At 42.4% G+C, this 26,425-nt stretch overlaps 1 protein-coding gene across 1 annotated transcript in view; it reads left to right on the top strand.

Moving 5' to 3' along the window:
* The window catches only part of CADPS2 (calcium dependent secretion activator 2), a 562,792-nt gene extending 551,279 nt beyond the window's left edge, over positions 1-11,513 (top strand). Inside the window, exons 31-32 of the mRNA XM_052639068.1 lie at positions 5,523-5,627; positions 11,340-11,513. Coding sequence (XP_052495028.1) covers positions 5,523-5,627; positions 11,340-11,513 — 279 coding nt within the window. The remainder of the gene's footprint in view (positions 1-5,522; positions 5,628-11,339) is intronic.
* Positions 11,514-26,425: the final 14,912 nt, after the last annotated feature.

The raw sequence follows: 26,425 nt of genomic DNA, 5'->3' as shown, positions 1-26,425 counted from the left end.
TGGATGAACAAAGCTATATTTAAGCAGCATTTTTTAAAAAAGACAATTTGGCTTTTCTCTTCAGTTCATTTTTAGGAGAATCACAAGCTATATTGTTTCTAATCACGCCCTTTCCTTTGATAGTCAAATCTAATCTCAAAGTATTTCTGGAGAGTATAAGAATCTTATTGTAAAACTAGATTCATCTCAGCTGCTCTTCATATGCCAGATGAGAAAACTGAGGCATACAGAAAGCAAGAGGCTCAGTCCAGTGAATGGTAGCCTCACAGGGCTCCTGGGTACTCAGCCCCCGGAGCTTCTGGGTTGATGATGTCCTTCTCTGGTGTGTTCACGACCAGCCCTCAGCTGCTAAGTCCTCCTGCATGCCTCTGGGTCCAGCTGATTGATAGATGTAGATTGGGTTGAACACTTCTGTATTCTAAACGTAATAGACTGGTTTCAGTTTTCCTTAAATATAGCCCTAATGCTATTCCAAACCAACAAAAAATCCACACTTTAGAACTTTCAAAATGCTGTGTTTTGAGGATCTGTTTTGTAGAATCAAATATAATTGATTCTGGGGGATGCCTTGAGTAGAGGGGGGAAGGATGGAATTATTACATCAAAAGTACATTTTAGTGTTAAGAAATGAGAAGTGAGTGACCACAAATTTAATTATGTCAAACAGATGTACTGTGGACCAAAGGAACACTCCATGTATAAAGAAGCATTTATATTTACTTTTTAATGTACTGGTGAAACTGTAAAGTATTCACTTTTCTAAATATTTTGTAGCCCTCTAAAGCCACAACATGATCTTAAAGGATGCTTTATATTTATCAGATTTTTCAAAACCTTCACCTTTTCAAAACTGTTATTTGTTCTTTTATTCAATTCATCTTAACATTTAAAAGGTACATACTTCCTCAGATGAGATTTTCTAGATGGTATTTCATTTCAACACAGTGACTTGACTGTAATAAAAACAGACAGCTTCTCTTGAAATAAATGAAGAAATACATACATACTGTGGAAATTTAGCCATTCCATATCTGGGGGCACTAAAAGTATTGGTTGTGGGTTTTTTGTTTTTTTTTTTTTCTGTTGTTCACCTATTGAGATGAGACTAGCTGGAGAAGAATGAAAATATATCAACTAGTTGTACCAATTCATAATCAATAAAAAAGCTAAACACTTAAGCAGAAAATAGATCACAGATTTGTTCCCCAGCAAAGCAGTTATTTTTACCCAGCCATCATCATCAGAAGCCGCATTATGACAAATGATTTGCTCGAAGCCGCGGTAATACATAGACCCTATGGGGTCCTGTGATTCAGATTTAGGAATATCAGCCCCAGAGGGTCTGAAGACATTGTGCATTAGTATGTATTGAGACCTCATTCCAGGTGGCAAGCGGCTGGACTTTCTTAAAAATATATAAAACTTCCAAAATAAAGATAGAGTGCTTATTTCCAGGCAAGAAGTGTTATATTGCATTGAATCCCCTTGCCTCCAAATGTTATAAATTAGGCAGAAAAGGGAGCCGTGCATATTTAATATATTTGTTTTGTATTTCCACTAGTCAAGGGAATAATGAAATTCCTTAACTACTTCTCTTTAACTTGCATGAAGAAAGCACGGTGTGTTGCTAAATCTCTTTTCAACCAGCACTGCCGAGAAACAACTTTAATCCTTGTTAGAAAATTGCCGAGTCTGGGACTGACAAAGAGCTCATGCTTGTTCCATTGTTAGTGCTCCCCGGCCCCAAGAGCAGCGCCCTTTACAGCTGCGTGGATCCCGCCCGGCTCAGCTGCACTATTTAGGAGACGAGGTTTGTCAATTTCTATTGACAATGGAGAGAGTTTTTCAGGGCCTGTAGCAGTGCTGACACAGTTGGGGATCAATGCCAGCCATTCAGAATGCACCCTCTTTCATTGCTTTGGTTTGTTAATTCAAGACTAAAGGTCCACTGAGGGGGTTCAGGGTGTTTAAGAAAGCTGATGAACTGTTTAAGAAAGCTGATGAACTGCAAGCGTTTATAGCCCTGGTGTGGCAATTTCCATAGTCAGTGGCAACTCCTGGCACTAAGGGAGCTGTGTCCTTGTTGACCCTCTTGTTATTAAAAATGCACAAGTGCTGCGCTTCTCAATATTTCAACACTCTTTCATTGTCAATACCACCTTCTGAGCCCTTCAGCTTGTTGCTTGCTCTAAAGATCTTCTTAGATTGGGTTTGAAAACTTCACCTTAAACACTAGATTAGACTGATGTTCTGTTTTCCGTGCTCCTGTTGATTTGTTGAACCTTCCCAGGGCTGGAAAGCAAGTAGCAGCTTGATGGGGAGACGGGCCGCTAATATGATTTACCAGTCTACAGTCATGCACAATAAGTGTGAATAAATACAGGGGTCTCACAGAGTCAACCCTAGCCTTTCCTTTTCTTTTATTTTTGCTTTAAAAGAGATATCTCAAGAAAATGAAGTGAGTAATGCATGCCCTTACAGGAGCTGAATGAACCACAAAAAGAAAAAAAAAACACATATTTTTTTGTTAAAGTGGTAGGCTGCTGGCATGGATTGATGGAGGAAAAAAAAAAGAGTGCAGAATATACACTTACTGCTTTATTCCTAAGTAGACCAAGCAGAGAATAAGCAGTAATGCCATACCCATGACTTGAGTGCAAGCTCCAGCGCCCCTTCGTTGTCATCCCCTGAAGGGAAAAGTGAATAGTCAACCAACTTGCTTTATAAAATTAACTTTTCCAAACTGAAAGCACATTTTCTAACAGTCACACTTCACTGCACATTCACCCCTTTCAAATTTTTTTTTCTTTGTTTTGGGGGATTGGTTTGCTTCGGTAGAGCGGGTGGGTGGCTGAGGGGAATGAAGCTAATTTATTTTGAATTTTTTGAATTTTTTCTCAAAATAAAAAAAATGGGACCTACCATCCTCCACCCAAAAGAAGAACATTTCTATTCCAGCTCCAGAAATAGGGAAATGCTACTGACATCTGTTTTGTTTGGTGTTTTTATTTTTTTGGTGTGTGTGTGTATGTTTCAGCATATACAAGAAAGAAGCAGTCCTAGTGAGGTTTTTTTTTTGGTTTGTTAGCTTATTCTTCATAACACCATAAACTCTAAGTTAAGCTGCTTATTTTTCTTCACTTGCTTGCTTTCGCTGAAGTTCTTCAAAATGCTTTGACTTGGGAATTAAAATTATACATGATTAGTGGATGAAATAATTTCCCTTATAGAATGTTCCTTGTAGAATAATTTGTTTGCCTTTAAAGCAAGATGATGATAAAGTGGCTTAAGCATTTTATTAACATTAATTCTTTTTCTCTGATTTTATAGTTAACTTTAGATATTTGATTTCCAAATTATTCTTTAAAATTACAATTTTGGCATTGTGTTACAGAAGTTATATTAATAATAAGTTTCTGTGTTATATTAGATGTCCTTTCAATTATCACTTAATCATAAGTATCATTTACATGTAATAGAAAAATGAAGTTACATTAATTTTAAATTATCTGTGGATTTTTTAAGAACATAAGATGCATAAGGAGTAATTTTAAGAAAGTATTTTCATTTATCTCAAATTCATGCAACCTACCACATGTATAGTAACTTTATAGTCTGACAGCCAGATTATTGCATATGTTATAAACTTAGTACAATATATCATATTTTGTCCCCCAACTAAATTACCTCCTGAAGAAGCACTATAATTTAAGAGTCATAACCATTTCGGCTACATTTTAGCTTTCAAGGTACTTGGAGAGAGGAGTCGAGGTAAGGGTTTTATGTTACTTCAGTATACTCATATATAATATCATCAATACCTGTGAGTGTTTGCTTGCATTAAAATAGAACTTAAGAAGTTGAGGCTATCATTTAAAATAAGAAAATAGAAGATTTAAATATCAGATACTAATCTATTAAGATTTAATATGTCAGCTGAAGTACTGAATTTATTAGTTTTTTTTTAAAGAACTTAGGATTATCTTGTTTTATAAAACTTGTATCTGATACCTTTACACATTCTGAAAGTTAGGAAAGTAATCATTAGGAAAAAGCAAAATTGGGTACATGAAAAACATTTTTTAAAAAAACCTTAGCCCATCTCACAGTTTAAAAACTGGAATGGTCATTCATCCATTTGATATCACAGTATTCAATAGATCAATTATTCATTTTCAAATAGCTTATCTCATTTTACGCATGTGTGTCCAGTATACCTACCAATTAATAGAAATAAGTCTGATGAAATCTTAAACCAATTCATTTTTACATTAGGCTTAAACTACCATTCCTTACACTAAATTTTGTTAGAACATGTTATAAAATGCAAGTCCAGGTGAATTTCAGACTTACATCACTTGAGATTTCTTTTAGAAATTTGAATTTACCGCTTTATTGTGGAAGAAATATAAAGACTTTTTTCTGTTTGAATACCTAACAACATATGCACATGCATTTGTGATCTGTGGTGTCACTGTTTTTGTATATTCAAGCAAGGCACAAAATCCCTTCTCTCTCAAAAACTCTTTTGTCACTTCCTAAATGCTGCATGGACGTTGATATTTCTCACATTATCTGAATGAATAGCATTATTTTCTTACAGTATTACCTAAACCTGGCTCTGGCATATGAGTACCAATTCCCTTAAAATGTCATCACTAATGGCAGATTGCCTTTTCTTGAAAATGGGAACAAAATTTCTTTTTACAATACTCACAGACATTATATAGGAGCAAGAAAGTACATTAGAGGAGAATTTCAGTTTTCCCCTCAAGAGAGTTTTCATAAACAGAAAACATGAACCCTCCGAAAACACTTGCAAAATGAAACAGATTGTTTTCTTTTATAATTTGGTCAACTGACATGTGTTTTTGTAATTATTATTAAGACACAAGAATTCCATCCTGATAACATTCCTTTCTAAGATCTGAAATCTTTATTTTAGGTGGCTTTATGCCATCTTGGCAAATACTTAACAACCAGTAATAGATAAAGGTGTTTTGGGGGATTAGAGGTTAGTAAACTATGGATGTTTTTTCCATCCCTGCTTTAAAATGCTGCTTCTAGGTATTGCCTACATGCATTATGGGATCTACTGGTTTTTATATAACCTACAGATTAATGGGAAATTTCCCTTTGAAAATAATTTACCCATTTTTTTCCTGCTGCTTGGCAGTCCATTCACTCCCATAGTATGTATTTAGTACCCATTGTTACCTATAAATTACAAAGCAGGCTGCTAGGCTGCAAATGCAAAAATACTGTTTCCCATGAATATGTTGCAGCTGAAAGACTGTAATGTTAATTCATATAAAGAACAGCCCAGGTCAACTTAGCAGATTTTCTAGCAAAACATACAATTCTGTTAACAGGAAATTATAGCATTATTGACTTCAAGTGCTGATCTGCAGTCATTTTGGAGTGTTTCATTACCCTCTCATTACCAAATCTGTTAAATGGATACTGCAGAGGTTGTTTCCTTGTTTTGTTCTCCTGCCTTCTGCCCCCATCCTTCTTTGCAGCAATGGTACAGCAGCTCCATGAAAGTCATCTGTGTGTGGCTGGCTGATAGATTAGACCTTCAGCTTCATATTTACCAACTGAAGACACTCATCAAGATTGTGAAGGTAAACAAAATGTGTTAAGAAGTGAATTGCCCACCAAGCTATAAAGAATAATGGCAAGATATTGACATATAAGAAAATCATATTTATTGCCCACCAAGCTATAAAGAATAATGGCAAGATATTGACATATAAGAAAATCATATTTAATAGAACCAAGTGGACGTAAGTACTGTAAAAACATCACTGTTGGCAATGATGCACTGCTGTTTATTCCATTTTCAGTGAGACTATGAAATAAACACAGATTTATCGTGTTTCCACTAATAAAAAGTATTTTGTTACCAAGGAATCACATTTTAAGATAATATACATAAAGCCCCTACCATATTTACCTAAATGTAGTAGGTCCATAATAACTTTGTATTAATTATCGTAGTTACAGCAATGTTTTTTCCTCATACATTTCCTTCATATTTATTAATATATCATTAGAAGGATTTTGAATTATATTTGCCCCTAAGACAAGGAGAATCTCCATTATATCCTGATATGAAAGTAAAACGTTGTCACTGCCTGAATTCTTTTGGAAGCATACCCCAATATGTGAAAGACGATCAGTGTGAGTATTGGGGACCATCCATAACCACCAACAGATGTAGTCTCAGTTCACCAAAGCTGTCTTGACTTATGCTTTTCAAGAGTATACTTAGGAGAGACTTTAAGATAATATCTTATTCACACCTTTAAAACTCACATGATTTTTCACACCTTATAAATTCTAGTAGAAATGCAGAATGTACCACAGGTATACCTTTTTCTTAAAATGGAGACAAATTCTACATTTTGGCCAAAAACAGAACTCTGCTGCTGCTACTGCTAAGTCGCTTCAGTTGTGTCCAACTCTGTGCAACCCCATAGACAGCAGCCCACCAGGCTCCCCTGTCCCTGGGATTCTCCAGGCAAGAACACTGGAGTGGGTTGCCATTTCCTTCTCCAATGCATGAAAGTGAAAAGTGAAAGTGAAGTCTCTCAGTTGTGTCTGACTCCTAGCGACCCCATGGACTGCAGCCTACCAGGCTCCTCCGTCCATGGGATTTTCCAGGCAAGAATACTGGAGTGGGGTGCCATTGCCTTCTCCGAAACAGAACTCTAAGCTATTGCAAATCAGCGGTTCTGGGCTACAGTCCTTAGGGTCGCAAAGAGTCAGGCACAGCTGAACAGCTAACACTTTCACTTCACTTTCATGTATTTATCTGTATGTGTGTGTGCCTGTATATTTGCATGTATCTTTATGCACATATATACATATCTATATATATTCGTATGTGTGTGTGTACACACACACGTCGTCTATGCAATGGTTCTGACAATGTCATTCCTGATATAACATTACCAGCATCACCTGAGAACTTAGACATGCAAATTCTTTGGCTCCACCCCAGACCAACTCAATCAGAGTGTCTGTGAGCGGCGCCTGGCCATCTGCACATGAACAAGCCCTGCAGAGGATTCTGATAGATGATAAAGTTTGAGAAGAACCATTGTATCACATCGTTAAAAGTTTTATTCATATTAAAATATTTTCCACCATTCTCTTGGTTCCTGCAGTCTCATTAGATTGCACACTTTTTTGTACCATAGACACAGAAGTTATCATAGATTAAAGTACCCACCAAGAGGAAAGTTCTAAAGTCAGAAATTGGCAAATCTGCTAGAACAGAACCAGACCTATGATGTCACAGTGATAGCAATCATGATTAGTCATAAACAGCAAGTAAAATTATAGCCATCCAGTAACTTTTATACACTAAACACATTCCGTTTCAATCAACAAACTACCTTTGATTTAGAACACTTTTTACCAGGTGTTATTTATTTTACAAAAAAACTGAAAACACACCACGATATGTTCATATTTGCTTTAGCTCCTCTGATTTCTTCCTTGTTTCTAGAAATGTGACTTGGAGAGCTTTCAAATGAAGTTTGTTTTTCATAAAAGATAACCAGAATAATCTGTGTTTATGTTCTAAATATATGTACATGTTAAGACTGCAGTCAATAATGTGACTAATATTAGGATTAGCTTAGGATCAGCTAATATCCCTTAAGATCAGCCATATTTTCAAGCTAATATCTGCTGCATTCAGGATGTCAGAAATTACGAACTCAGGTGACTGATATTAGTGGATAGGTTGGTAAGCTCTTGTTTTTAGAATAAGAATCTGCATGTTTTATTAACCCATCATTTTTTCTTTCAAAGTTGTTCCTTTTCTAATGTTCACTAGACATTCACATAGTTAGCAGGAAAAATGATTAATAATTTTGTTAATTACAGGGTGACATTTCCATTTTATTCTAAGTCAATCCATTTTGTTTTTTAATCTTATTTTAATGTAGTGTTCATTATGGCTACCAGCAATCAAGACTGATAAATATGAAATTAAATTTCATGTATATATGTTTGACTTTCCAGGTTTTATTTTTCACAAGCAGGCCCCTAAACTCAGTCAATACTTTCTTGGGCTGATGCATTTAATCAAGTCCTAGTGTTTTATTTAATAATTAAAAGTGGTTATTTTTACAATGAAAATTAGGATGAATTAATTTAGTGTTCTAATTATTTTTTTCTACTTTGAATATAAGCAGACACTAGCCAATTTCATACATAGATTCATCACTCTTTGGAGCCTATACATTTATAATGTTCATTTTCCAGTGAATTTACACAGCTGTTAAACAGCACATGTATAGAGTTGTGCAGGCTCTGAGTAGGCTGTCCTTCCATCCACATCACATAGACTGGACCTGCCTGTTACAGCAGAGTAGTGCATTCTACTCAGGAGCCCAGCTACTGGACTCTAGAATCCTGGTCCTTGCAAGCATTGTCATTCTTCTGTGCCCATGGAGACCCGGATGCCATCAAAATGTATATGATAACCAACTCTGCCCCACAAAGACACCTAGACAGTCATCGGTTCATTCCTGTTGCTCACTAAGAAGATACAAATTGCAATAAAATTTTCACAGAAGATGTAGGACTAAGAAATTAACAAAGTTGTAACATCAGAATGATTTATTTGGGGAAGGGTAAAATAGAATCCTCAAATGAAATGGCTGATGGATTGCTGTTCTCCCTAGAGGCCATTTGACATTTTGAAGCAGTTAACGTAAATGAGCTGCCTCTTTTACCAGGAGAAAAGACAACAAGTGAGCAGCACCCCGCGGCAGGCACTTGTCTTAAGTAAGAGCCAAGCAGACCTTCTTGGCAGCCACAGAGGATCTCTACGTGTCAATAACATTTTATGAATTCTAAAAAAAGAGAAAGAGATTGCAAGGGTTCCTGCCCTGCAGTTCCCCTAATGGCTTATCACTTCCTAATAAAATAAGGAAGCAGAGTCCAATTTTATACAAACTGCAAAGCCTTTAATATGGCAAATCCACACTACAGCTCTCTCCCAGCCAACTTACTGATAATTAGAGTAAATGTAAAGAAAGCTATTCCAATAAAATAAGAAAGGACTCACAAACTCAGTATATAATTGCCAGTGGAAAAATAATACTTTATTTCAGATGTTTTATCTGTAGATGAATATTTTGTATGCTTGATATATTTTTAACCTGTTAGACTGTTAAAGGCTTGAACACAAATCTCTTGTGTAGCAATACCATGCAAACTAGTTAACAGATTTTCTAGACAAAATTGGTCTAACAGTTACTTTGCGGGTTCTGAAGCAAATTACATAAGTTTTGGTGTGAAATATCACCATAGTAATAATAAGGTTTAATGGTTTAGAGGGCTTCCCTAGTGGCATAGAATGGTTTAGAAAAAGACAGTGAGGATGGTAGGTTTTATGTGTCTTAATATAAAATATTAAAATCAAATTAGAATCGTTTTGGTCATCTAAGGAAAAAAAAGGCACCAAACTCTTCTTGCTGTTGAGATGCTGACCTCAGATACAGTCCGTGTCCCTCACAGTTCAGTTTATTTTTTGGACAGGTGGTAGACTTTTCAAATATGCATTTTATTTATGACGAGAGAATATCACTTCTGAAATGTGAATGATACCATAGGGCATAAATCAAATCCTAGAGGACAAGAAGATAAAATGTGAAAATACCAATGACCCCACTACCTTGTAATGGTTCTGCTCCTTCCCAGAAGTCTGTTCCTAGACCAGGTGTGTATATCCAGGGGCTTAAGATGCCATCCATCAGCACTTCCGCCCTCAAGTGAATAAGCACCTTCAGCTCAACTGTCTGAATATTATATTTTCCTTTTAATTGTGTTGAGTGAAATCAGGCATCCCATAATGTTTCAGCTGTTGGAGTTGTTACATGGGGCCGGAAAGTACAACGTTCCTTCTTCTTTGACTTTTTTCTTCTACTAAGTGCAACCTCCAAAGAAGTGACTTTTAGCAATCATTTAGAGCAAAAAACTGGCACATGGATATGTACGGATACTCTGGGACAATCCATTGAAACCTGGCTGTATATTATTCTAAATCTAACATAGGACAAAAAAAAAAAAAAAAACTTTAAAGATATTTAGCATTTTAATGGCCTTGGAAGTGTTTCTATAGAATAAGCTCTCTTTATTTATATTTTGATCCCCCATTCAACTAACTACAACTTTAAAAATCAATAATAAAATGCCAGCCTTGTTTAGTCATAAAAAAGTCACGTGTGAAGAAAGTCTCACTTAAGGGGAAAAGTAAAATGAGGAAAATTCTATAGTTTACATATCTTAAGAGCCACAGAAATCAGAGTTGTGTAGTTATTTCTGTTGTTAAGAAGCACTGTATAAACAATAAAATGGTATTTGTTCTATTTCTGACACATAATACACCAAATAATTTACTGTTTCACAAAACTGTAAATATGTCTTTCATTAGCCCACCAATGGAAGCTTAATGCTGGAATTTAGCACTTCACATTCCAAGGCAGTTTCAGAAGGGCAAAATTCTTAGGGACATTTAGGTGCTCACAGATTTTTACCCAGTATACATATAAATAAACTTTATAATTCACAAATGCTAAAAATGCAGACTTATTTTAGTATTTAGTATTTAGGATTAATCCTCTTCCCTCCACACACACCCCAAAACCTAATGCAGTTTATAAAATGTATTTTTGAATCCTCAGTTGAAAAACTAAGAATTCCTTCACATTGAAAATGCACGTAAGTATTTATCATTTTACTTTTGTTACAGGTTATTCAAATAGTAAATGCTGTGCAGTTAGTAATATTTTGGTTAAAAAAAACTCATTTGTCATCTGACAGTCACAACATTTTGATCTACTCAGAGTGATTCTAGTTTGAATAGCACTATCAGAAGTCCCTCATTTCATTTTCTCCCTGGAACGACACCTACAGGATGACTGGCATGGGCAGCTACAATCTGAATCCATTAGTGCATTGCACCAGGTCATTTTTGAAATGCCAACTGAGTATATATACATTTAGACATACACATATACATCCATAGGAGCTTCCCAGGTGGCACTAGTGGTAAAGAATCCATCTGCTGATGCAAGAGACATAAGAGACGCAGGTTCAATCCCTGAGTCGGGAAAAGCCCTGGAGGAGGACATGGCAACCCACTCCAGTATTCTTGCCTGGAGAATCCCATGGATAGGGGAGCCTGACAGGCTACAGTCCACTGGGTCGCAAAGAGTCAGACACAACTCAAGCAACTTAGCACACATGCACGCATATACATCTATACATATAATCTGTAAGGGATCTAAGCAGTTTCTCTCTTCTTCATCCAGAAAACCTACAGGGATTTCCGACTGCAGGGTGTGCTGGAAGGCACCCTGAACAGTAAGACCTATGACACCCTACACAGACGTTTAACGGTAGAGGAGGCTACAGCTTCTGTTTCAGAAGGAGGAGGACTTCAGGGCATCACAATGAAAGACAGTGATGAAGAAGAAGAAGGCTGATGACACGCAGCTCTGCAGAAGGAAGGAGGACCTTGACTTTATTTTGTACCTGTTCTTGTAATTACATTGATTGTTTGGACCAAATATAAATGCTTGTATTTCACGCTACATTGAAAAAGTTAATGTGGAATGAGAGTTAAAGGAGAAAATGCAAGTATTTTTTAAAAAAAACAGCCTTTTTGTGTGTGTAGCTTGATCTAAAATGATGACCTTTGGCTGGCTCTGTGATTGGAACACGAATCTTTTTTTGAAGAAGATTTGACTTTTGTTTTCTGTAATAACATCAAAGTCATGTCCTGTGTTGTGAAGTGAGATACGTATTTCTCATGATACAACATTGTGAGAATAAGCCACTTCTAATCACTGTGCCAGTCCCATCGTACATACCCTTGTTAAAACGGTGTGTACTTGACAGTTTATCATTTATGTGCAAGGTTTGTGTCCTAGTTAATTTACCATTGTGATGTGTAACCTTGGTTCTTAGCACTCCAAATTGGTCTGGGCTTAAAGGATCGCCAAACCTAAATATAGACTAGATTATCCAATGGGCTTGTGTCTTGTTCCATTCTGAATATGTCTTCTTTCAAGTATAAAAAAAAATCTCAGAGTGTGGGTAATAAATGTGCTGCCTTCAACATACTATGTTCTACTTCTCAGCATAACAGCTTGCAGGCAATAGAAGTCTGCTTGGTCCTAACCACCTCTGTATTTATTAGGATTATATAGATTAAATGCAGTAAAAAAAATGTTAGCAGTATTACAAACATCTCAAGAGTTTGGCTCTGTGTTTTTATTTTGTTTATTTATAATCAAATGAGTATGAGATATTAACACTCCTTTCCACCTAGTAGGCACTGCTGCTAAGTCACTTCAATCGTGTCTGACTCTGTGCGACCCCACAGACGGCAGCCCACCAGGCTCCCCCGTCCCTGGGATTCTCCAGGCAAGAACACTGGAGTGGGTTGCCATCTCCTTCTCCAATGCATGAAAGTGAAAAGTGAAAGTGAAGTCGCTCAGTTGTATCCGACTCTTAGCAACCCCACGGACTGCAGCCTACAAGGCTCCTCCATCCATGGGATTTTCCAGGCAAGAGTACTGGAGTGGGGCGCCAAAGAACTAGCTACTATGACAGCACATTTCCATAGCAAAAATAATGTTGACTGCATACTCATATATTATGTACTACTAGTTAACATTATCAATTAGTGTTAATAATGAGTAATACTAGAAATGTAAATAATGTTAACTAGCAATTGACATTTAATTAACATTTTTTTCTTCCTCCAAAAGATTTTCTGGCTATAATTTTGAATTACTATTTATCTTTGAATTTTATTTTTTTTTTCAAAAATATGTCAGCATTCATTCATAAGTAATTTCTAAATTTTTCTTAATTGTTATTTATTTATTTGGGCTGCATGGTATCCACGTGGGATCTTAGTTCCCCAACCAGGGATCAAACCTACATCCCTTGCAGTGGAAAGCACAGTGTCTTAACCACTGTACCACCAGGGAAGTCCCCATAAATAATTTTTAAATGAAGTAAGTTAATGCAGAATAAGTGAAGGTACCCCTGAATTTGTGTAAATATAATTTCTGAAGCATTGGAAGTGAAACAACTTCTTGGCTCTCCACATTTATTCTCGTGCCTGACCTAGACTAGGCCACAGTTAAAATACTGTCAAATATTGTATTTGTTCAGTGCTGGGTCCGAGGGGTAGGAGACCCTATACTACAAGAATAACAGGACAGGACATTTCTTCCCCTTTCCTGGATTAGAGACCCACTCTGTGTTGACAGGCAGTCTGTCTTGGAATACTGTCCTTTCCTTTCTTGTCTGCCATCACACCAATACTATCCCTTTTCCAAGTCCTCGACTATCCAGTCATGCTACCCTCAAATTCCCAGTGGTACCCTCCCCAGGGTAGCTCTGCACAGCTCAAATTGCTCTCTACTTGGAAATTACTTACACTTCTTTTCCTTCATGTCAAATGCCTGTTTCTTTGACACAGCTTGTTCGTTGTTTAGTCGCTAAGTTTGGTAAACAATCTACCTGCGAAGCAAGAGACGGGGATTCAATCCCTGGGTGGGGAACATCCCCTGACGGGTTACAGTCCTAAGCGTTGCAAGGAGTCGAACGTGACTGGGCACACACAGTTGCTAAGCCTTGTCCAACTTCTTGTGACCCCGTGGACTGCAGCCCACCAGGTTCCTCTGTCCAGGGGATTTCCCAGGCAAGAATACTGGAGTGGGTTGCCATTTCCTTCTCCAGGGGATCTTCCCGACCCAGGGATAAAACCCAAGTCTCTGGAATTGGCAGACAGATTCTTTACCACTGAGCTATCAGGCAGATCCTTGACATAGCATATCTAAGAGTAATTGGTACATTTTGTCCTAAAATGAATAATTGATGACCCCACTCTCTTAGCCATATATATATTCAAGGGACTATCTAGCTGATAGAATTCAGAAATAAAGGGGAAAGCATGTGTTGTAGGGGAAAGAAATTAGTTGGGACCAGGAGGGTCTCACTGCTGACCTGAGTCACCTTCTTTGCTGGTCACTAGCCTTCTTTGCTGGTCGGCCTCTTGTAGCTTCTCTCCAATTTGGATATTCTTCCCTTGTACACCCAGGAGATTTCTGAAAGTTTCCTCCCCAACTCCAGTCTCCACTGGCTTGCACAGAGAAGACAACAGTCAAAGGCAGGTAGTGGAGATGCTCACGGGTTTTATGGTTTTATGAGGACTGTGTGGACTCACCTTTGAGCCACAGGAAGGTGTTTGGAAAGAAATTTATAAAGTTACCCTGAAAAAGAATGAAAAGTTATTTTTGGGTTTTTGCCCAGAAATGCTCTTCAATATAACTGCAAATTGCTTGAAATAACTTAATATATTATTGTTCATTGGTGTGTGTAACTGTGAAGGTGAATGCCAAAGCATCTGTCTATTAAAAGGAAGCCAAGTGTTTTTTTTTTAAATTAAGAATTTAATTGAAAATCTAACAAATGTAGCACAATTTTTGAAATGAAAATAATTTTTAACTTAAAAGGAATCTCTCTACCTTCCTAAACGTCTTGAGAAAGGGTGGGGGGTGGGTGGGGGGACCTTCTTTGGACAGTTTGGTGACTGTTACAGGAGAAAATAAATAATACAGTCTAATATCAAGCCGGAATGGGTTTGTCAAATAACACATCTACAGGGAAAGTTTCTGCAAGCACTTGTTGGAGAAAAATAATAATAATGCCTTTTTCCCGGAAAGGGAAAGAACCACACAGAGCTTAATGGAAACCTCGCAGCTCCAGCTGTGGGTCGTCCTTGTATTCACGGATTTTTCCACTTGAATTCTCTTTAGTTCTTGTTCATTGTCCCTCGCTCTGGAGAAAGGATTTCCTGCTACTTTTGCAATAAGCGCGCGGGCAAAGCGACTCGGGGCTCCCGCCGCGCCCCCAGGGGCACAGCCGGTCTGGCCCCGCGGCGACTGAGGGTGAGGGGGTCCCTGAGCTCCAGGAAGGTGACCTTAGTGGGAAAGCGGCCACTCAGCCATCGCCGCTCCTGGACCCTGAAACCCCTTCCCGCTGCCGCGAGAGGGGCACTCCCGCAGCCACCCCCAGGCCCGGGACTCCGGGCACACCCGGCCTCCCAGAGACCCTTCCGCCACGCCTTTGGTAAAAGGCCCGATGGAAGAAATTAGAGCAAGAGCTCGATCGCTTTATTTCTTCCTCCCGACACAGAAGATGGAAATTTCCCGGTCCGGATCCCTAAAGGGAGGTGATAGATCGATGTTCCCGAGAGCTGTTCACGTGCCACTAGCAGAGCGGCGGCTCTCCCGCAGATCGCGTAGTCAGTCGGCCCCGGAGCCTCTGCGCTCGCCCTTCCTCGCATCCCCCGCCCGGCCGAAAACCCTCCACCCATCCCACCGCCGCGGGCTCAGCCCCGAGCTCCGAGGTCTAGTGTGTGGGGGTTCGGAAGGGTGGGGCTGAGTCCTCACGTCGCCCCTTCCCCGGTGCTGTGCAGGGAGACGCCGTGGGCGGGGGTCGCCTTTTCCCTTCAAGTACGACTCTCTGGACCGGCAAGAAGCTTTCGGAAAGGCCGACGGCTCACTTAGCCCCGGTATTTCGCTGCAGATGGAGTCAAGCCTAGGGGCCTGGCAGACGCAAAGAGGAGCGGGGTAGACCCCAGCAGCAGGGACAGCTCCGAAGTGCCCCAACCCCAAACTGGGACACCACCCCCACCCCCACCCGCGCCCGGGTTTGGGCTGGAAGATGCTGCGGGGCGCACCTGCCTTCATCTCTGTAAGGCTGAAGTAAGACACTTTCAGGGAACAGAGGCGCAAAGCTCTGAGAACTGGGTTGTCCAGAAGTCACAGGGACGGTCAACCACAGCCTCTATCGGAGTGCAGAGTGTATGTACCTAGAGAAAGGAAGCTAGGCAACAATGCGACGTGTTTCCCCAGGTGAAAAAGATCCCGGTGTAAAGAACTACCCAGAAGAGAATGCACGTGACACAGCTTTCAGTTCAGCTCAGTTTAGTTCAGTCGCTCAGTCGTGTCCGACTCTTTGCGACCCCATGAATCACAGCATGCCAGGCCTCCCTGTCCATCACCAACTCCCGGAGTTCACTCAGACTCGCGTCCATCGAGTCAGTGATGCCATCCAGCCATCTCATCCTCTGTCGTCCCCTTCTCCTCCTGCCCCCAATCCCTCCCAGCATCAGAGTCTTTTCCAGTGAGTCAACTCTTCGCATGAGGTAGCCAAAGTACTGGAGTTTCAGCTTTAGCATCAGTCCTTCCAAAGAAATCCCAGGGCTGATCTCCTTCAGAATGGACTGGCTGGATCTCCTTGCAGTCCAAGGGACTCTCAAGAGTCTTCTCCAACACCACAGTTCAAAAGCATCAATTCTTCGGCGCTCAGCCTTCTTCACAGTCGACCTCTCACATCCATACATGACCACAGGAAAAACCATAGCCTTGACTAGACGGACCTTAGTCGTAAAGCTAGAAAAACCTGGGTTTGAATCCCAACAGCTACACATTGTCCCCTCGTCTGAGATCTTGTCCTTAGGCAAGTTACTTAAACTCTCTGTAAAGAAGGTGATTGTGAGAGTTCGAGACGTGTAAGCAGTTGTGGCCATTGTTTTTTTTTTTTTTTTAATTCATTTCTTTTTTGGCCATACCATGGGGCATGTGGGATCTTATTTCCCTGACGGGGGATTGAACCCCGGGCCCACTGCAGTGAAAGTGGAGAGTCTCGACAGACTGCCAGGAAAGTCCCCTGTTAACTATTTCTGAATGTAGGGGTGGATTCAGAAGAAATTGTAGGAGGTCAGCCTCTGTCAATATACACGACCACTCTCCCACAATCCAGTTCCTCCGGCTTGGCTCAGGGTCCTTCTAGATCACAGTCATCTCGGCGGACCTTTAGCCCTGTCCTGGCATGTCCGTGGACTGGCTAGAACTGTCCAGTTCCAGGGTTATTTATATGGCCAGCCTGGTGGGAGGGGAGGCCGCTGGAGACGTGTCTTGGGGTCCACTTGGGTATATTGTTAGCCAAGGCCTCCGAAACTGTACGGTTCCGATCTGGGGGTGTCAAACCACAAGCGAAGAATCCCAGGCCTCGGCCTGTGCCCAGTAGGTTGAGTTCAAGAGACTTGCAAGGACAAATTGCTGTTCATTAGTGTTTCCCAAAGTTTAAGGACGCTAGAATGACGTCCTGAGTCAGCCCAGAAATGCTTGCACGGAAAGCGCTTGGAAAATGCGAAGCGGCACCGAGAGGCAGAGGAGGTCAAAGGCCGCCCCAACCTCGGCCTTCGTGACCTCAGCCTTGGCAGCCAAGTATAAAAGGCAGCGTTGAGGATAACCGCCAGCACGGAGTCTTGCCCCGAGCGTTGAACTGACATCTCTTGCAGGCTGTTGGAAAAACGCCGATAGCGTGGAGACCCTGCGTGGGGCGAGGGCGCGCCCAGGGTCACAGACCAGGATGTCTGTGGTGGGGGAGCCGCGAGCCCGCGGTGATGCCGGGGCCAGGCAGCGGGGGGCCTTGAGGAGGTAGAAACCGACCACTCCCCAAAGAGAAAGATTCCAAGCCGTTTTGTGCCGGGACTAGAGCTGCTTATATATATATATACCGGAGGGATGTTCCTGGGCCCCCTCAGTCCTTTAAGATATCCTGCTTGCAGCTTTCTGAGTTACAGACATAGGGAACACGATTTTATGGCCCCACCCACAGCTTCCCACTCCGGAATGCTACGGTGACTTTTATTTCCCCTACTTTGCATTTTATATTAAAGTTAGCTTTATTTGTGTACTTATTTGCAGTGCGATTAAAAACTAAATCAGCCAATAATCATATTCTAGATTTGTCTGAAATCTCCTTTTGTGTTGTCCATCCCTTGGATCAGCGGTTCTCCGGTCCGGGAGCAAGTGGAGTTGATTTCAAACTCAAGCACCATCGGGCAGAGTAGACACTCCTTCCTGGGCCCTGGCACAGGCTCGTTTATGGAGCCTCCACACTGTATGCACCTTTGCAAAAACTGAAAGTGGTGTGTCAAGTTCTTTTTCTACTTTGTCAATTCCAGTTTGCCTTTTTTTACTCTTTTGTTAAAATAATTATTTATTTATCTATTCAGCTGCACCGGGTCATAGTTGTCATCCACGGATTCTCCAGTTATAGCACCTGGGCTCAGTAGTTGAGGCATGTGGGCTTAGTTGCTCCTGGCCTGTGGGATCTTTTTTCTCCCACCAGGGAATGGAACCCCTGCATTGTTGCAAGGCAGATTTCCTAACCATTGGACCACTAGGGAAGTCCCTGGTTTGCCTTTTAACACCACCTCCTTTCTGACATCCAACTGGTAACACCTCTCTTGGGTGTGATTGCCAAAAAGAAAACTTTAAATGCTGAAGTTTGTTGTTAAGGGTATTTTCTTAAAATGCCAAGGAAGCAAAGCTAATTGTAACTTCGGAAGGAGATTTTGGTAGGGAGGTAGAAAAAAAATTCATTGAAAGGGGTTATATTAGTAAAAGGTCAGAACTCAACAGGACTCGATTTCAAAAAGTCAAAAAGTGAAACAGAGAAATGCCAGGGTAGCAGCAAATTGTATCAGGGGAGGGCTTTTGTTAAGCATCCCTCCCCAGCCCCCACATACAAACCCAGAACTGGGTAATAATTTTTTAAACATACATCCAAGTTGCTATATTGAAGAAGCTTACTTACAGTCATTTATTCAAACTGTGCAGTTTTGTTACATTGGGTGATTGCTAGATGTGTTCTTTCATATAATTAGGACAATCTATCAGAAATTTGATTAATTTTAGAAATGCATAGCAGCTTCTAAAGAGATGAAATCTGCCTTAATCAAATTGGGATTTTTGAAAAGCTTTTGTGAAAGGTTAATTCTCACATCTACAGAAGAAACTGTCCTCTGGGGAACTCAAGGCTGGATGTGGGAGAGCAGGCCCCCAAGGATAAGGAAAGTCCTCAAGGTTGTGAAAAAATAATTTAGCAAATAGGATTCTTCAAGTGCATTTTAGCATTTCCATGTCTATAACCAGAAAGCAAATCATTGAGCAGGACAGTTGTTTTAAAATATAGTTGTCTGAAAAACATTTGGGAAAAGTTTATAGCTTAACTTTTTAACAAGGTGATGGATAGCTTTTCATATGCAAAGTAGTTTTATTTTGAAATCTCTTTTCAATCTCAAAGCCTCCCAACAATAAAGTGGGCTTTGATTTAGTCCCATTTTACAGAAAAACAATTCAAGGCAAAGAGGAACTGCCACCATCCATTCTGGTTAACAAGGAGTCCACTAGCTGTGTGGCCCTCCCCAAGCTGGCACTCCCCGGCTAGGAGGCCAGAGCAGGACGCCAAACTGGCATCATTTATTTCAGCCCTTAAAATGTCTGGGACACATCGGTAGGAGTACTTACAAAGAAGAAGTTTCTTAGAGGGGAGGAAAGTTTCTCAATTGCAATGGCTAATTGAAGAAACTAGTTATAAAAGGATAGAAAGAAACAAAGAGAAGGAAAGAGGATTATTATTTACCCTTTATGGGGCAGCAATGGGGTGGGGGCACTTAGTGGAGGCAGAATTCACTGCATACTTGAAAAAGTAGATGTTTTCTCCTCTTAAGTTCCTGCCTATACAGGTTTAACTAAAAGCTCTAGAAATTAAAATAACTGTAAACTGCTAATGGGTTGGACTGAATGTTAGAGAATGTGGCGAACTTTGCACACAGGTTTTGCAGAGAAAGGGGAGGCTGGAATAACAGATGTAGAAAGGCAGAGATGGGAGAAAAAAAGGCCTTTCCTCTTTCCAATTTCCAATGACAACCACCTCGGCAACTGGGCAAGAGGGGAGCATGCCACTGCTCACCCGCAGACGGACTAGACTTACCAGGTGGGAAGCACTGGGCAGAGGCATAGACCAGTCCAAAGAGCACCTGCTAAAATAAGGGATCCCACAAACCTTGTCCTTAGGTTTTCCCTTGCCTCGTGTTGTACAGGGAATCATTAAGAAAATGCCTCCAGCAGGGCTCCAGAATTTGAATTTGGGTGAACTCCAGAAACGGTGAGGGACAGGGAGGCCTGGCATGCTGCAGTCCTTGGGGTCGCCAAGAGTCATACACAACTTAGAGACTGAACAGCTGCAACAATCCCCAGTGGTAAAGAATCCACCTTCCAACGAAGGAGATGCTGGAGGCAGGGGTTTGATCCCTGGGTCAGGAAGATCCCCTGGAAAAAGGAATGACTACCCACTCCAGTATTCTTGCCTGGAGAATCCCATGGACACAGGGGCCTTGGCGGGCTGCAGCCCATGGGCTCCCAAAGAGTTGGATACCACTGAGCCACTGAACACACACATCTGAGTCCAAATGCAGAAAGAAAATAACCTAATCCAAAAGGTAAGACAGCAATTACACATATTCTGTAGCTACTGCATTTTGCCTTTGGCCCTTACATTTACGTTGGTCAGTTGGAGCCAGGTTGACAGCGGGGACTTCACTTTTCTAGGATAATAATAATTTGGAATTTCCTATTAATATTAAAGGGTAATGAATTTGCTTTACGAATAAAAGGTCCACGTTAGCCAAATAAGAGGGCAACAGGTCCTTTGGAAAATGAGGGACCCCAATTACCATCATGTCCACTGCCTTTTGAACACAGCATATGCTCTCAATTTTTAGAACTCTTTTGCTATCAGTGAGAAATCTAAATCAGCATCACTAAAGCCAATCACTATTTCTCTCCTTTTTTTTCTCCCTCTCTGCCTTTCCTTTCAACACTGTTGTGAAACTTCAGTTAACTCTCCCGCGTGAGCAAAAAGCTCAGGGAATCAGCGACTGTGCCAACACCGGGAACATATCCAGGCCCATGGTGCGAAAAACGGAATATGTGCTGTTGAATTATTACTTTTGTCCTTTAGGTTTACATCGACGCCCTTGTATTATGTAAATTTCTGAGAAGCTGTGAATCACAGGGTTAGACAGTAGAGGGTCCCCCCTCCACCCTCGCCTCCACTTGCAGCAGGAACCCGACCCCATTCAGCCTTTGAATGGCTCACAGCCTTGTTTCTTCCTCCCGCTTTTTACCCGAACCCAGCTTGCCTCCCCGCCCTCGATCTCGCGGATCTGCAGAGAATCAGAGCGGCCCACCCGGCCCAGGAGCCGCGGCGGGCCGCGTTCCCGACGTCAGCCGGCCGTCGAGGTCACCGCGGTTGGAGGAACGCCGTTTCTCTGCGGCCAAGGTCTGCATGTACGCGGAAGGCTTAGTTTCGCGGGGTTTCCGGCACCCTCTCTCTCTGTAAGACGGAGGGGGAACTCTGAGGTCAGCAGCCCCACTATTCGTGAAATTCAAAGGCTCAACTGAACTTGAAGAGACGGTGAGAAGAGAAAAGGAAAAATGACTTCAAACTTAGAAGGCAATGATTTAACCTAACATGGTAAAAGTTGTCAGATTCCTTAATGACGGGTGGATCAAACCTCATCTTGGGATCTTCCCGGCGTGGGTGTTACAGCTCAACTCTTGGAAAAGGGTCAACAGCTGTGGGATCTGGTCTGAGGGAGGCCTTAGGGAGGGAGGTGGCGGGGATCGCAGAAGAGCGTCCGCCCCCACTGAGAAAAGGGGGCCGGCCAGTAGCTGAGCGATTCCTCAGCTTCAGGACTAGGGAAGCCACCTGCAGGCGGCCGTGGGGGCATTGTGCTCAGTGGCCAGCCGTCCCATCTCCTTGGAAGGGAGGAGAAAAAAGAAGGCGCTTGACAGGGAGAGTTCAGGACCCGGAATAAAAGGACAAATTGGAGGGTGAGGGCAAGAGGGGAAAGTAGAAGGAAATTGTCTTAAAACAGGAGAATCTAGTTAGAAAATCCCCTCTCATTCCCCAGGACCGTCAGAAGACACGAACTCATCTAAGCTCAAGCAAAAGGGCCCGAAGGGACTCTTCGTGGGGGCAGGCAGTGGGGGCTACAAAAATACAGTGCAGGACAATGGACTGAAAGGTTCTGGGGAGAGAACTCAGAGGTACTCCCGCCCCACCGTCTCCATATAAAACTGGCTTAAGGAAGTGTTCTCCGGGAAACTCAAAATGATGGGCAACACTAATAAAAAGATGTTCTAGCTCCTTCTTGGGCGTGTTACCGCGCCAGGCCTGCTCTCTTCCACCTGACAACTAGATTCAATGACCCTTCAGTTACACTCTAAGTCACCAAAGCAAGTCTGTTAGCAGGTGTTCTGTTCGAACCTTACAAACACGACTTATCTGCCATCTGTTAACGTGGCCTTTAAACCCGATCCAGCACCCGCTCCCGCTCACCGAGCTCTTTGGAGGTTTTGGAGACCCCCGCCTCTTCTCGCAGCCTTGGGGCCTGGAGGGAAGGCAGCCGCTGCAGGATCCGCAGGGGTGCGCGGGGAGAGGGAGGAGAGTGATCACGCCCGGGAGGGGCCGCGGGGCCCCCGGGGCTGCTGATGGTCCCCAGGGCCCGAGGTCGGAGGGATCAGGTCGGCGAGCGCGCGGCGCTGGCTGACCCCGCACCCGGGAGGCGGAGTCGGCTGGACTGGCATCGCCACCGCGCGGCGGGCGTGCAGGGAGGGTCGAGCGGTCGGAGCGGCGCCCCGGCGCCCGGCCCCCGCCTGGCCTGGAGGCCGGAGCCACCGGTCGCCTTCGGTCTCGCTAACGTCATTTGAACTGTTTGGGACTCCTGAGCAAGAGCCAATGAGTGGAGAGTCCGGCCGGGGAGAGTGGGTCAGCTTTTGTGTTTCACTTCAGGCTTTTATCACCTGGCTCAGCTCCGGCCTGTATGTAGGGAGTGAGGCCGGCGCCCGAGCTCCCACGCCACCGGGAGGCAGTCCCCTTCGGAGGCCGGGGCCGGGGGCGCCAAGGCGGTGTTGGAGGCCCAGGCACCCGAGCGCTGAAGGTCGGCGCGGGGCGCTTGGACGGCCGGGGTCCAGGGAGGTAACTGAATTTATAAACGACTCTCAGAGATTTTGCTTTACCTCGATTGCTTCTCCGGTTTTCTAAGCTCGTTCCCTGTGTTATTTGAATGGTAACTGTCGACTTTTATTTCGTGAGAGATAAGGAAGAAACTTGGAAAACAAAATTGCTTTAAACCTCGTGCGTAATATCAAAGAAAGGTCGCGTTGTGTGTTAAATACAGTTTTTATTTTGACCAAAAAAGCACCTTCAAAAATATATCCCGACTGCGGCAAAACGCCAAGCGGCCAATTGCATAACCGCGCTATCAGGGTAGGACAAGAGAGCCTACTTGAGGTATCCTTCTTCTCATCGTTCACTTGCTGGGTTTCAGTAACATCGCTGTAAATTACCAGCAAAACTTCGCTGGTTTTTCTGTTGCTTAACTTCTAGGCAGCTCCTCGAATATGTTGGAGAAATTGGGTTGCTTGTTTATAAACTTCATTTTCCATCAAGTCCAACCCTGAATTGCAGCCTGGTAGTCTGGAGGGAAAACACCTCACAGGCCTGTGGGAACGGGTGAGAAAAAGCCTAGCGTTAGTGCAAGGGCAGAAACAAACCCAGGGCAGGTGTCCTGCCAGCTCATTACCAGCTCTCACCTTTGGGGCTCTTAATTTACTCTGACAAACTGACCTAATATGCAAATGCTGTCTTGAAAGGAGTAATTTCATTTGGTTTAAGGGAAACCCTAATATGAAAAAAAGAGTAACAACAAAGACCTAGGGATAAACAAGCCATATCCCCACCCCTCCTCCCTCAAAAGAAAGGAGGGGGTCTTCCAGTTAACTAACCTCCTTTACTCCTAACTTGTGATACTTACTGCCTTTCAAGTGCCATATGAAATTAGCAAGAATTCCTTATTTGCTACCAAACTAACCAAAAGCAAAAGTAGAAGCCTTAAATCTGAACTCTGGGCCTGTGTATTTGGTAATGTCCTGGAAATTTATTCTCACAGTATACTCCTGAACTAATCAGAACACAACAGACTCGTTCCTTGAACTCTGCAGACCCTTCCTATTTGTGTCCTGTTCCATCACCCGCCTTCATCACACACAAGAAATAACAAAAGACCAGTCAGAGATAAAGACTGAGCAAAACTGTAGGAGAATTTATGAATGTTTTTCCTCCTCTAGAAGGAAGTACATTACCCTTGGTACTATTTATTAAATAGGAAAAAAGTGGGGATGAATCTAAATGCCTGGGAAAGTGTAAGGGGTCATCATCTTAATCTCTTCTCTCTTTTTTAGCTTTCAAGTAACTAATAAGAAGCAAAAAGAAAGCTGGATAGTTGCTTTTGATGAAGAGGTGGGGGTGGTAGGTGATGGAAAGCCCTGAAAACCTTAAAAATGTGACTGGGGATGAAATAGGGCACTTGGTAGGAGGATGGATACATTATAATATTTCCCAGCCTATTTCTTAGTTTTTAAATATTCAGCAGTATTTTGACATCAAAGAAGAAGAGGTTAAAGACTGGATTATTTGGTAACTGATGGTTCTATTATATTGTCTTCTATTGCAGATTGCACTAATCATGACCCGTAATGGCATTTCCTTGTGACAGGTACGTAAATGAAAAGCCTGTGAAAATTATGCAAGTTCTTGAAAAATATCAAGAACACAGGTTAGGAAGCATTGAGATGAAAATCAGATTCCCTAGAAAAAAGAAGAGAATTTTTAAATTACTTTTGCAAAACAGAACTTCTTTTTTCTTTTCTCAGAAAGTCTTAAGTTAGAGTTACCTGATTTCTTCCTACCAAAGGTTTTTCTGCTTCCCTTACACATCTCATGCAAGATAAACCACTCATTTGAAATTCACCTTCCATGAGGATTTAAAGTAGTAGGGCAAATGAATACTGCTTTTCTGTGGCTGGGAAGGGGAGGGATACTTAATCGTTAGTTCTAGTGAGCAAAGGGGGATTATAGGATTCTCCAAGAAAATTCAAAGAAACCAAGTTTCTATTTTGCCATTAACAAAACAAACAGGTCTCGTTTGCATTCTTTTAACAAACAATTTTAAAGTGTTGAACTGTTTTAGAAGCCTCTAAATTTGTCAAATAAGCTCTGCTTTCATTGGTGGTGTTTTTGTTGCTGTTATTTTCCAAATGTGCTTGGAAAAAAAACCCAAAGTACTGGATAGATTTGTTAATAAAATGGAAGAATTTGCTGAATATTGTGCATTTTGTTTCAGAGAGCCTTAACTTAATAGAGATTTTTTTAAATTAATATATGTTAGGTTTTTTAATGGAAACTATTCAAGGAATGTTAGAATCACAAGACCTGGATTTATAAAGCACCTCCTCAGTCTTTAGGGTAAGGAAGATCCAGTCTAGTAAAGGACGGGTATAATTGCTACTTTGCGATATTTGTGTTACTCAAATGACACTATACTTTCAGACAACACTTGTCAAAAAGGCAAATCCGCAAGAGACCAGTGAAAAGAAAACAATTGAAATATTAACCCCACCAAACACATATACTTTAGCCAATAATTTTCCTTTATAGTTCAGTGTCCGATGAAGGAGAAATTTACCGGGGTCAAATCAAGGCTCTTTGCCGTTGAGGAGGAGGGAGTGGGGGAGGGGAAGAAGAGGGAGGGACGCGCGACAAACGTAAAACAAACTGGTGGCATTCAGGCAAGGAGACAGGTAACGTTCCGGAAGCGGGTGAGTTGTACATGTCAGCTAAGCGCTCCAAAGCTTTCCAGAGTCGGGCAGTTTCATGCTTCTTTGCTTTTTCCTTTAAACTGGCACTGCATCGGAGGAGTGCAGCAGGAGGGGGATTTTTCGATGTTGAGAAGCGGCAGGTAGGAAAGGAAACCTGATCCGGCCCCAAAAGGCAGCAATTAAAGTCTTAACCGCGATCCATCTGTCATGGGACCCCCACCCCCACTTTCCCTTAGCAAAGCCGTCCGGCGCTCTTTGTCTGAGCAGGGCAGAAGACACAGGTTCGGCGGCCCCAACAGCAAACGGAAAGACAGTTTCCAGCCTGGGCGCACCCTGGGTGACTGCGCTTGGGCCAAGGGCCGCTCCAAAGTGCCCCCGGGGGCGCGGTGCCTCTTCCAGAACCCCGGCCCGCGCTCTGCACTAGCCCCTTTCTGCACTTCTCTACAGCTGCATCTGTCCTCTCTGCCAGGCGCCACCTCGAGACCCGAGGCCGGGCACTTGCAGGCCTAGTGGCTAAGGCCAGTCGCATCTGGACCTTCCCCCCACCTGGCCCTTCGGCTACCTTCAACTTCCAATAGGACTCACGCCTCCTCCCCTGTTTCGTTAGCAATCCGGTTTCCCCCACCCCACCCCCCATCCATCCAGCTGCTCTGTTTCGCGGCTGGGCATCTCTCCGGCTCTCCCAATCCAGACTCTCTCGGTTTCCTCTCTCCTTGGCCCGCCGAGCAGAGGCGGGATAGATCCCCCCAAAAAGACAGAGGGAGTGGCCCCTAGCTTTTTCTGGGCAATGGGGT

Source organism: Budorcas taxicolor, chromosome 4 (genome assembly GCF_023091745.1).
Source record: "Budorcas taxicolor isolate Tak-1 chromosome 4, Takin1.1, whole genome shotgun sequence".
Lineage (NCBI taxonomy): Eukaryota > Metazoa > Chordata > Mammalia > Artiodactyla > Bovidae > Budorcas > Budorcas taxicolor.
The sequence above is the reverse complement of the archived record's forward strand: the minus strand, read 5'-3'. Positions and strand labels throughout refer to the sequence as shown.